The 13,405-nt window shown below is 38.0% G+C and overlaps 1 protein-coding gene across 2 annotated transcripts; it reads left to right on the top strand.

Annotated features, from left to right (window-relative positions):
• Nucleotides 1-2,933: 2,933 nt before the first annotated feature.
• LOC135469386 (BRISC complex subunit Abraxas 2-like) lies at nt 2,934-12,999 on the top strand. Of its 2 annotated transcripts, none has more exons than XM_064748021.1 (8): nt 2,934-3,312; nt 5,475-5,565; nt 5,992-6,095; nt 7,228-7,427; nt 7,693-7,821; nt 8,425-8,509; nt 9,233-9,560; nt 9,866-12,999. In XM_064748021.1, exons 1-8 carry the CDS (start codon nt 3,241-3,243, stop codon nt 10,771-10,773), a joined length of 1,917 nt encoding a protein of 638 aa, XP_064604091.1. In that variant the 5' UTR covers nt 2,934-3,240; the 3' UTR covers nt 10,774-12,999. The 2 variants fall into 2 exon arrangements, with proteins under 2 accessions (XP_064604091.1, XP_064604092.1); XM_064748022.1 differs by lacking the exon at nt 2,934-3,312 and adding an exon at nt 4,368-4,790.
• The last annotated feature ends 406 nt before the right edge of the window (nt 13,000-13,405 follow it).

Genomic DNA, 13,405 nt, shown 5'->3' with positions numbered 1-13,405 from the left:
TAGACGTCAATAAGATGAAATCAAACATGATGAAATATTTGCTACTGTAAGTTATAACATTACTTTTTTGTTCCCTCAAGTATCCATGATGTATGCTGTCGTCTTCCTTGCATCCTTCAATGTGAAGATCATACGAAAGAGCACAACAAATTCTTTTCTTGTTTTCATAACTTAATAAAAGCATTGCAGTCTACCAATAAATTAAAAATCATAACACCATACATTTCATTTGTTGTGAACAGTTAATGTACCTTTATAAATAATAAGTAACACTGTTGACACTTTTAATAGTTGGATAACTCTTAATTTATGCATAAGCTACAGGTTTGATAAGGATGGGGAGGACAAGCTAAAAGTACATCTACCTGTGTTGGGTTTTTGCTCTGAGGTTTGAAATTCTCTTGAATGAAAAATAATTTTTTCAGCTAGAAATGGAACCTAACAATTATGTCAAGAGTGTGTATGAGGTGTCAACTAATATTATTGTATAAATATCCAGATAGGTACTCATGTATTGTCTTGCTTGGTTTATTGCAGGGGTGGTACTGTGTCTGAAGTCAACAGCTGGAAGAGAAGTGCAAGCAGCACATTCTCGTACAAGGTTTTAAGGAAAGTAGGAAAATAAAATTAAAAGATTATTGGATTTGTGCTTCATGCTGTACAGGGAAGATTACATCACCTTGATATACACTTAAAAACGAGGAACACCCACCTGACAAGATCACTACACCTCATCAAATCCCAGACTTGGCTGCAACTGGTAACTGTATATTCAAACAGAACATGTAAACACTATCTCATTGCTCACATGTTTATGACCTAAAGCAACACAGATCAATAAGTTTTTTATACTGAAAGTCTATCAATCAAAGTGACCAAAAAACATTCATAAAGCCAATAAAACTAAAACCAATTAAAAAAGTTCAACCTTCCACCAGTAGGCCCTATGCAGATGTACACACCTTATACCCCTACACATGAGGAAAAATTATATAAATCTACCAATTGTAAGATAAAAAAAAGCTTAACCTTCAATTCACAAATGAGTGGCCATTATATAGGGGCTAAAAAAAAAGTTTAACCTTCCAAGTGTGTACATTTACACACTATTATACCTTTGACAAGGGTGCTAAAAAAGGCTTAACCTTCAACCCAATTATGACAGCCCATTAAACACCAACAATGACACTCCCCCCCCTCCCCCCACCCCCATAATACCTCTCCTTACTTTACAAACTAAAAAAATCAACGCGATTTCTGACCTTCAACTACATAGAACCGATCTCCATGAGGTTGGTGATGACGGCACACAAACTTACCTGCACTAAGAATACAAGTTCTTGTTTATGCCTTTCTAGGATGAATTAAGAAGACTGAAGTTGTGCTGACAGATGGCAATGCAAATATGATAGTTTTCTGGAAGATTTCAATGCCAAAACTCAGTTACATTTCCAAAACTCAGTCACATTTCCATAGGTAGGTCACCTGACACTTTAAGGCTGCCACTCAGCAGGTTAATTAGTTTCTTCAGTGAAGATAATAAAGTAACACAAGACTGAGAGTATTCAAGTCTCCACCAGAAAACTACATAGAAATGAGCAGAGGAGTTCAGTTGGATTTACATGAGTAGAAAGGAGATGGGAGTTTGAAATCTGTGCCATGTTTTTTGGAAAGGCTGTTATGGACTAATCAAATAAGAAATTAAGAAATTGTAGGTTTAATAAAAACTATATATATTAAGTTTAAGTCTGTAATATGGTTTTGGGAGAGAACATGACAAAACGTCAGTCATCACCCTGAAGTCGGCAAAAAGTGTGATTTTCAAGAAGATTGAAGGCTTAAACCTAAGAGCTTGCCACACTATAAGATACACAAAATTCTGGTTTAATATTTTATTTCGGTGATCTTGTAGCCTGGATTTTCAGGCTAACAAGCTAAAGGCAGGCAATACAGAGAAATAATTAAATCCTCCTCCTGGTGCCTAGATTTAATTCCTACCTTTTCTTCCTTTGCTGAGACATGTCATGTAGTCTGTGTATGGTCCATAAACTCAATAGCTCATCCAGAAACACTACACACACATTGACTTCCATGGCTGTTGAACTAGGGAACGCTGCCCTAAGCAGCCTGGATAACTACGCCACCCTGTTTTATATTTGTACTGATGCTCACGTAGTCATGGCTTGGTTCCCTTCGCCCCAATGGGAAGAATTTTAAAAACGATGCGAAACGGCTGACCCATACTGCCCTCACTTGTGGAGGTTACACATGTCAAAACAACAGCACATGCTCTAGTTTGGTTCCCTGGCGTGCGATTTGTACATTTAATGTTAAGCGGACTAAAACCAGCCATCACGTGATGATACAACAACAAAAGGACATGACAAAAAGCTTTAGAAGAGAGGGATAGTTTCATATCCAACTGCCTGTTGGCACATGCAGGTCATGCATATGGCGGCCATTGCGCAAATGACAAGTGCGCTGAGATGCTGCTTTTCAATTAATATGTTCAGACTTTCGATGATACGCGGTAAGGGTGTCTAATTCCTAATAAAGACAGTATCATTCAAAATCAAACTTTTGTACGCACTGTCTGGCCACATAAGACTTTTCTCCATGAACAAATCGAACATGTTTCGATAGTTTCATGACAGGAGGATAATTAAAACGAAATTTTTAGGGAACACGCAAACTGATAAAGAACACAACAAGTTAACCTCTTGGTTGTCGAAATTATACGCAATGAATAACGGCAGGGCCGGTACCTAAAAATAACATGGCCATGTGCATCCGGTGTTGTTGATGTTGTCATCTCAGGCCTAGTATTCCAATTTAAGGTCATGGTGACCATAAACTTAGGATGGATCATTAATAACAATACAATACTTACCCCCTTTGTGTCAACTAGATTCACTGTAGGTTGTTTTGGACTGTGATTATCAAACTCAGAGCTTCTCTTCAACATGATGTTAGTACTGGATGACCTATGCTTCCCGCGAGATATACGTTATTCTCGCGGTATGATGCGAGACTAGCAGACGGCAAGGGGTTTTCTGCTGTAACATGTTAACAGATGCCATATTTTGATCCCTAAGCGTTTATTCTTTTATTTTTTACGTAGAATGCACTGTCAGTATGTAGTTTCAACTGAAGGCAAGTGAAATTTAAGAAGCATTTTGATGTACAAAGTGAGAACTGTCACTATGTTCTAAACCGGAAGTCGCTCGTAGACGATTCGTGATGGCGGCGAGTGTGAGCGGGTCGGTGTTATCCTCCTTATTTCACGAACACTCCAATTCCGCAGGAGATCAGGTGATGTATATTTTGTTAGCCCTATCACATAACACCACAATTATCAGGCAAACCCAATGAGTGACGACAAATGCGAAACCTTGTTTCTCAGGTCGTCAATTGTGTGCCGTTGCGGAAAAATTTGTTTGGCACAATAACGAAAGCCTGTCAGAGTGTCAGTTGTTGTGCAGTGCTATCACGTCTGACTCATCATCCAGTAGTCCCAACACAAATCCATATTTGACATTTTCGCTGTTTAGCTTCTTTTGTTAATTTTCAGACAGTCAACCGAGGAGTATAATTTTTAATTCGGGATAAAGAACACTGTTTATAACAGAATTGCCAAAAGAAAAAAAATACTTGGCTAGTTGGGTGGCGACTTAGTCCATTGTGATATGACAGACTGTGTTTTATAGTTTTAACTTGACACAATCATATCTCACATCAGTCTGAGGATTCTGACTACAACTTGCAGCAGATGTTGTGAAAGGCCTGACGAAATGCTGCTGTTATAGTCATAAGTCGATCCATTTAAAAAAAAAAAAGTGTCCAAAGAATGTTGCTGACGCTAAATTACCCACCTTATCTTGTTTTAGCTACATTCAAGCATGTATAGGCCTGAAAGACTCCAACTCCTTTTCTTGTATTGGCTTAGCTTCATTGAAATCTTGACGCTATCGGTATTAATTTTGTACTCAGTGAATGCCCAGGCCATTTCTCTGTTTTCGAGCAAGTCTTGTGCAAATAAAGGACACCAACCTAAAGACCTGCTTTCCGCACCCACGACACCACCACCATATGTCCCTACTCCCTTTAGAATAGATTTATTATGGCCATGAAGGCTTCCACGGCACATGCTCATCGGTTGTAGCCGTCATCTTCCTACTGTTCCAGTATGAAGCAGGACAGGCGCCTTGGCCTACATGTAGCTGCTCAACATGGCAGCCATGGCTGAGGAGCATGTACCATGGAAGCCTTCATGGCTACAAAAAATCTACTCTAAAGTGAGTATGGACACGGTGCAATGTGTGCTGAAAACAGATCTTTAGGTTGGCGTCTTTTGTTCGCATGTTCAATATCAAAGAGAATCGGCCTGGATCTTCACTGAATACGAAATTAATACTGTTAGCATCGAGACTTCAATGATGCTATAGGCCAGTAATATTAGAAAAGGAGTTGGAGTCTTTCAGGTCTAGAGCACGTATAGTCCTTCTCTCCTTGTCTACAGTCTTTGTCAAGGATATTTTGATGAACAAAGTCTCCCACCCCTCTTCTTCATTCAGTCTTTCACCCTTATTGGAATAGCCGCAACTGTGTATGCATGAACTGCTTATGTCACACGCATCGTAGACATGGCCCCGAGAACATCAGGACAAACAAAATACCAGCTTGAAACAGCATTGCTTCTGTCTGATAGGAGAATTGGCTGAGGATAAGCTGCTTTCATCTTCATGTTCCATTTCCAACAACCCGTTAAGCTGAGAGCCCGAGACCCTTTAGTAAGAGATTGTTAATCATGTCATCATGCCATGGTCAGTGGAGAGAAATTTACATGTATGCTGAAAATAAAGTTGATTTAGTAGTAGGATTATCTCATAAAATATGTCTTTCATGTAGGTAGACATTGGTGAGATTGTTATCCTGTACAATAAATATTCATTACTATTATATGAAAATTTATCAGCTTTCGACTATGTAAAGTATGAGGTTAAGCATCAAAAGTAATATTTTTTAACATTTATTCACCACTATACTTTTTTAGGCCAAATATTACTTCATAGTTTAATATCTTGTGTGTGTGTGATCATCAGTGATGGTTGACTGTGCCAGCTACATGAGAGCTTGTAACCAGGAAGTAACTAGTACATGTATGTTTGAGCCCTATCCTGAGGGCCTGTAGGTCACAAGCCAGACATGACATGAGGGCCTGAATGTTATAAGATCTGATGGGTAGTGATGTACTTGTACATGTACTGTAGTGACATTTATCGTTGATGATGTGAAGACTTGACCTTTATGTCCTGGACAATGTCCAAAAGTTCACAAAAGGTGCATTTAATAAATCTGAAGTTCACTGAAATGTGAATAATTAATGTTTTGTTACTTGTTCTCATTTGCTATAATATTTTATATTAAATAATTAGTTTATTATAAAAATATGTTTATTTTGTTGATTATTTCAGGAAGGATTTTTACTGGGCCAGATAGTCAGCCATGTGAAGGATACTATTACAGATTCGCAAATCAGTGGATGTAAAGTAGAGACAGTCACTAGTGAGTCCATCACAAATCCTGCAGTGCATTTTTTTAGGAATTTATTGTAGACAACACCAAATGGTGATATTTATGCATCACACTTTTTCATAATCTACATGTACTTTAAGCAGCCCTGCTTTTCAACTGCTTTCTTTTAATATATCTGATCTGACATATTTGGTTAAATAGTGAATAGACCTATTCAGTATCACTTTTACTAGGGACATTTTCTAAATTAGATAATTATGCTGGAAGTAAGGAATTAAATTGTGAAGTCATTGGATATAATTTAGTAAATTTTCACTTGATAATACTTATGTTCACATTACATGCTTAGATAGATGTATATCTGATCTTGTTCTACAGGGTATTTACAACCTATGTCATGCTTACACTGACATTGTTGTTGCAATATCTAATTTATGTGTTTTATGCGTATTGCAGATATTTATTCCTTCATCCCTTGTCCGTACAGTGCCACATTCTATGATAGACATGGAGAAATTCTGAGACCAAAGTTGGATGCCCTGTTGCAAGGGAGAACAAAGGTTCCTTTTACTTCTCATTTTTTGCTCCAATTTTCTAATAGTTACTTTTATGTTATGGACAACTTGGTCATTGGACATTGGTTAAGTGGTTACAGCATCTGTCTCAATCAGGTGTCAGGTGAGATATCAGCTGAGTACTTCCTTTATGGCCAACATCATGAAAAATGGGGTGACTTTCATCATGGCATTCTAATAAGGCGTAACTTAAAACATCCCAGTATGGAAACCATCGGTACCTTGAAGTCAGGAGACTTGGGATCAGACTTGAGGCGAGTCATACCAAAGACTTTAAAAATGGTACTTGTTGCTGCCTTGCTTGGTGCTTAGCTCTGAGAGGTTAGAGCAGGGAAACAGGACTGGTTGGCCTGGTGTCAGTATAATGTGACTGTGTGGGTGTTATCTCTGGTGTCTTTAGCGTGATATTTCAGTGGCGGCAGCACTTTAGGGGCATGGTTTTGCCCTGCCAGTATATGTGGAGAAATGATGATAAAATTAACTGTCGACTAGCAAAACAAGCAACTGTGTGTCAGTGTTCACAACAGTGAACAATTTGTATAAGGAAATTTAAATGGTTGTTCCTGTTGTAATATGATATCTGTTACCCTGGCTCATTTGGCCAAAGTGTTAGCCTGAAGGCAGCATATAAGCTCTTAACCAATTAGTTCAAATGCTTGAATGTAGCTCTCATCGATTTTTCTGTGGCTTTCTGTCAAGTTGTTTGCCCAGGTACCAGACAAGGGGCTGTGGTTGTCATAATCCAATGGTCCCAGGTTCCTGTAAGCTTAGAAAAAGAGACTACTTAGTATAAGTGTAATATTCTTTAGAACAAAGTTAAACGCCATTCCAATTAAATTAAATGTAACAGTTGTTATATATGGTGTACATAATACTATTACAATTTATATTGGTCATGAAAGCATTAAGCGTGATGGTTTGCTGCTGGCCCTCTACTTTCTCCTCCTGTAGACCTTACAACCCCTCTGTAAATGAAAAAAAAAAAACAAAAAAAAACACTAGATTCATGTAAATAGAATGTTTTTATATGTTACTCCTGTGATGTTTTAATTATGGTTGATAATTGGTGAATTCACCAACTAATGTCAAGCTTTACAGATGTTCTCTTTTCTTTCAGGAGCTTGTAGGCTGGTACAAATTCCGAAGAAACAGTAGTCCACGTGTGTCACTGAAAGAACACTCCTTACACCGGAAACTGCTGAAGTTTATGTCCCCTGGCCAACATGAGCACTTCCTGTTTTGCCTGTGCACTGCCTCAACCACTACGAACTGCTCTACCCATGCTTTTGACCACAGCTTCCAGGTTTATGTTAGAGGGTAAGTCATTTCCTGTACTATGATGTAGATATCCGCTTGCCAGTCCAGGTCATTATTCATGTTGTTACATCATGACCAGATATGGTCGTGCTGTGTGACTCACAACGTCTAATCATACTTTTAGTGGCGTTTTTTGTTATCTGATAAAAAAAATGTTAAAAAAAAAACAGACAAAAAAACAGAAGAAAATAAATATTTGTAGAATCTCAGAGGGTATAAGATTTACCATTTCAATTATTCAGTCATATGAATGTTTATTTTGAAGGGTGTTCAACCCAGTGTCCTTGTCCATCAGTAACTTGGGAGACAGTATCCAGAATGAGTACAAACAAAGGAATAACCTGACAGTGAACCCAACAGCTGGAGTATATAGCTCTCTTGTCTCCAAATTCATGTGAGTGATCATGTTTATTAGTTTTAATGTAGATTTTAAAGATACGTGTAGGAGCTATATTATTAAAGCTTATAAGGTGGAAATTCACTGGTTCTTTTGTGTTCCCATCAGTATAAACTTGAACTTTAGTGAAATACTGATGAGACACAAAGAGAAAAGAAAAGACAATTTTTTACTTTTTCCCCCAAAACAAGTATGTAACAATGATATGATACCTTGTAATATGCTGTGGAAAAGTAAGCACCTTGTTAAAATGTAAAATGCATTGACCCAGTAGCCTCTCACCAGTCTGGTCGCTGTGTTGGCTTCCGCTCCGGCCATAGGTGGGAAGGTCTTCCAGAAACTTATGGATGGTCGTGGGTTTCCCCTATGCTCTCCTTGGTTTCCTCTCATAAGTGATATAAGTGAAATATTCTTTTGTAAAAAATGCAAAGTGGTGGAGGAATTCCAGATTTTATGTAGCACTTTGTTTTGCACCCTTGATGAGGATAGTATATTGTTTATTTTTTATAATATTAATAAGCAGTTGTTTATGTTGGTGAACGGTGCTCCTTTCTTTGTCTTCATATCTTAACCAAAAAATGTCTTTTTTTCTATTTTCAGTCCAGAATTTACAGATGAAAATGGCCAAGTCCATGAAGTGAACAAAATGCATCTTTTAGCAGAAAAACTACAGTCACAGCTTCAGGTACCTGAACTTAAGTTTGTCATTGAGTGGTAAAAGTTTGGCTAGGAAATAAAATCTTTGTTTAACATAGTATACCGACTTCCTCAGGGTATACTAGATAAAGGGAAGTTGTGGTTGCACTGGAGAAGTAAAGTGTGCTTGATATCTAATCATTGGAACTTCTGGATTATGACAATGTTAGTGAAGAGCCTGGCAAAATGTAAGTATTTTGGAACCTGGTTTTCTCCAGCACTTAGTATGATATTAGATAGGAGCATACGTCAACATTGCGGTCATAATTTGAGAGGCCTAATTTTACTGACTCTGCGATGTGTTGGTTTGTCTCAGGTGTTAAATTGCATACGTAGATTGAAAAAAATTTGAATACTGTTTCTGAATAAAAGTGTAATTATGATTAACTTTTCTGCAGAATCAAAGCAGCATCAAGGCCCAGTTTCACCAAACGTTTTAATTTTTTTATTTTTATTTTTTGCTTAAACCACATAATCTCCATATTGGACCTTAGCATAAAACTTGGACTTGAGTAATTTACTGAACTTAAAAAGTTTTGTGAATCTGAGCCCAGTAAATCAGACTGTGTGTTTGATTTTTGTTTTTGTCTCTAGTTGTCTTCATAAATGTTCCACCATGGTCATAATTCATAATTTACTAACTTTACTAACTCTTATATCTGTAAATGTTTTTCCTTGTACCAAACCTGTGATTTTCTTATTCTACATTTAGTTACTGTGCAGTGTAGTGAATGACAGTGAAAAACAGCTTCAAGGCTTGGAGTCAGAATTAGCAGGTATTAAGAGCAGACTTGACAATAAGAAGGAAAAGGAGCGTCTGAAGCAACCATTGCCTCCTTCCCCTATTGAAACGCCAGAGTCCTTTCTACCTGTGGACATGGATACAGCAGGCCCCCCTCCTTACCCCAACAGGGAGCAAAAACCAAGTGTGCATGTGCAGTCTCTGTTTATTCCGGAGGAGGATTCAGGGGGAATAAGTCTGCCGCCAGTTACTCATCAGGGAGCAGTATTAACAGGGGAAATCTTGAAGCCAGACAAAGGTACATTCTCTTGATGAAGCTTTTTGTGTGTTGATTTTTGTTAAAAAGTTAAACCACACAGCCAAAGTGAAAATAAGCGTTTTCAAAGATAAATGATAGGGCAGTCACAGACTTACTGCAATTTACTTTAGGTCATTTGCAACCGCAAGTGTGTTTATTTACATAACTTGTTTATATTGGAAATGTACATTTTCCTTGTTTGAAACTTAGTATTTCCAAACACCAAACCTTACCATGACAGTGTCTGATCTCTGAGAGGAGTGAATATTATGAATTTATAGTGCATGTCTTATTGTACTTTGCAGTACCAGATGCATTGCCGGGTGTCACAGAAGCTGGTGATATTTTTCTTAAATCCAAAGATGACACAGAAAGGGAATTAAATGATTCCCAGGAAGATAACTCTGATGTTGTTCACCCCGTTATGGTGAGGACAAGCTCTTTACCAAATAAACAGAGTGGAGTCAAGTCTGGTCAGCCAGCTGATCATTTTAGTTTTATTGACTCTGTGCTTAAAGAGGCAAAGTCCTCAACACCATCACGAACAGCTTCTGTCAAACTTTCTGACAATGGTAAAAAAGCCAGGAGCTTTGATGACAGCAAGTTGAGTAGCCATTCAAACACAGCTCCCCCTAAGCCTCCAAGAACTTTTGATGTTGGCGATGATAAAACTGTTGTGGATGTGACGTCTAATGACCTGAACTCCAGCTTAGCCGATAAAAATGACCCTTCCACAATTGACCGCAATGACAAACTGCGGTGTAAACCTGTCCAGAGGACACGGTCCAGAGCACTAAACAGGTCAAAGTCTAATGACAGCCCAGTAAACAGTGGAAATGCTTCAGCCAGTGATGTGGTTTGTGCCAAGGGGAAGAACTCTGGACAAGCTGAAGCTAAAACTAGTGGCATGCAGCCTGCCCTTGTTTCTCAGGATAGTGCTAATCCTGTCCAAAAGGTAGCAGTCTCAACAAAGAGGACACGTACTCGAGCTCAGGTTCAGGCTGAGCGAGCAGCAGCTGCTAAGTCTGCTATCACCCCGGTGTCTGGTGGTAATGCAGGTTCATCCGCTGACCCACCCACTAACTTGAATAGTTTAGCCACAAAAAAGACAAGCAGTGGAGGAGATGGGGCTTCAGACAGTACTAATGATACTGTGAACATTGGCCTAAAGCCAGCAGTAAAACTGACTTCTTCTGAAGTCTCTAGCCATTAACTTTAGGTCTGTGGAGGGAGAGAGAGTGAGCATTCATGATCAATTTGGAATAGTGTTTCATAAAAACCCAGTTGTACATATATGTCGCTGTGTGTACAGTCAATAATGTGGTCAGACATTTTGGTGTTTTGATGCTTTATTGTGTTTATGGCAGCTTTTTTCAGTCTTGGATGGGTGAACATATTTCAGAGATTGCCAAAGTGCTTTTGTACCTCCTGTTACATTAATGGTAATTTTAGTGGCTAAGTTTTTTTTTCATTTTGGTTTTTAAATATTTTTTTATATTATTCTATCTTGTTCTATTGGTGACACGTGTTTATGACTGAAATATTTCATACAGTAGGATGGCCGAGAAATAAATAAAATTGTGAGGATCTCCTCTGAATAATAGTTCACATATAATAAGGTTGTGTTCTGACTACAAAACGTTGACTGCTGTTTCCAGAGAAGGGAGCGAGCAGATGTAGTCATCAGACTGTTTCAAGGCGTCACTCCTCCCCTCTCCGCCACCCTTGCTCTCTCTGAGGAAAGTTCAGTTTGCATATTCCTTTGTCTCTTTAAGGGTGTTTTCAAATTATTTCGGATCATCAGGTTTTTTTTTAGTATTGCACCACACACATGTACAGTGACTGAAAAATTTTAAAGGACAACGTAAAACCCGAAGCATACATTAATGCATGGTAAAGTAAACCACAGAACCTCGAAGAAACAAAACTCAGTCTTGAAGCCACAACCGTCCTAATCATTCGTTGGCTGGCCGATGTATGTCTAAACAATGTGGCCTCTTCAAAGCTTCATGCAGTTGGAATATAAATGAACACAAGACATGTTGTGCTCTTAAAGTGCTGAAGGCTATGTTGAATATTTCAGTGTTAAGAGTACGTTATTTAACATGACTGTAAAATCCCTAGGGATTTTGTTTTCGACGTTACAAATTCTCTTGTAATGAAAATTCTGTTATGAGGAATCAGAATACCGTTGTAAAGAAAAGTGACTAAAACCCTCAGCGAGACTTTTAATTTCAGTGAAAAGGAATTCAGTGAAAGTAAGCTTTTTGTACTTATTGATAATGATCTGGCTTTTGTGCTTATTTAAATTATTTAGCAACATTGCACATACTTAACGCAAAGACAAGTGATAGTTGCATCTGTGTTTCCAAACTATTGGGGATTAATCAAGAATAATGTTCTCGACATCAAGTCCATATCACACAAGATAAATGTGATAAAATTGGTTGCAGATGTAATAGAAAGATTTGTCACAGGCTCCACTACTTAAAGCCAGAAAATTCAGGCAATGTGATCAGTCTCAAGACGGGACAGAGGAATGCATTGATGTCAGAGATTGGCGCAGTTGTGGTGCTTAGACAAAGCAACTTATGGAATTTTGAATTATATGTAGGTTCAGTTCTCATTTTCTATTTTTCAGTACTTTTTGTACTGTTTATTTGCTGGTGAAGCAGGTAGATAGCTCAAGGCATATTCGTGGCGTGGGTGCCATGTTGTTGTCAGCAACTTTCTATGAAGAAAACACAGTCTCTTGATAACACTCACAGCTTATGTGCAGTGATAATCTGTAAATTCTCTGTGATAATATTTATTGTTCACTCGCAATTCTGAGTGAACAGTTATCATTAATGTCTCAAAGTGCCAAAGTGTATGCAAACAGGTGTTCCGTTCAAATCTACGTGTATGAACAAAGCGAATTAGCATTATTAAAGAAGTGCTCAAGCTGTATGTTTAGCACAAGTGCTATGTCCACAAGTAAAATGTGGTTAATAACTAAATGCTCACTGCTGTATGACTATTTTAGCTAACGTGACATCTGTGATGGATACAGTTGTAGCTGTTAAATGGGCTGGGCATGTAACATTACAAATGTTTTGTGGCCCTGGTCTGTTTCACAATGTACTGAAGGCATTACGCACAGTGAAAATAAACTAGCTGTCACTCTTGTAAAGCCATAGGTGATAGTATATGAACAGTTTTGTAAAATAAGACTTCTGTCCCAAGTCTACAGTTCCTGACTCTTATTATAGCTCTTGATGTATTTATTTATGTAAATTTTTTCAGTATTTAAGCAGTGTACAGATTCTTTAAATAAAGATCTTTACAGTGTTCATGAAAATGGATGGACTTTCACTTTGAGATCTGTTTCTTTGTTATACTGATTACCCTTTTTAAGACCTGTCTAGGCATCAACTGTCTCATGCTGTCACCTGGATTATGAGCCATGATCATTCATTCACTCTTTCTCAGGTACTGCATTGCAGTGACAGAAGTTTTATATGAGTGTTTAACCTATCACAATATATATGTAGTAGAAATATATAAATAAAATGGTATGATGGCCACGTGGACAGTATTTGGCCATTGGATTGGACATGCCAGTCTCGTTTCTGCTTCTGGATTTCTGATATAATATACCACAGTTAATGTGTATACATGTAGATCTACAGTGTGTAGGATTTTTCTACAAATTGTGATAATGAGCATGGTGTCACTTGCCAATTAAAGTGAAGGTCAAACATTTAATTGGAAAAAAAACTGACACCATATATGAGAATTTGAATACGACTTGGTGCCTTAATTGTAAAGCAGTCTTATGGGTCTTCCCTGACCTGTGTGGGTGG

This window comes from Liolophura sinensis, chromosome 6 (assembly GCF_032854445.1).
Source record: "Liolophura sinensis isolate JHLJ2023 chromosome 6, CUHK_Ljap_v2, whole genome shotgun sequence".
Classification (NCBI taxonomy): Eukaryota; Metazoa; Mollusca; class Polyplacophora; order Chitonida; family Chitonidae; genus Liolophura; species Liolophura sinensis.
The sequence above is the reverse complement of the archived record's forward strand: the minus strand, read 5'-3'. Positions and strand labels throughout refer to the sequence as shown.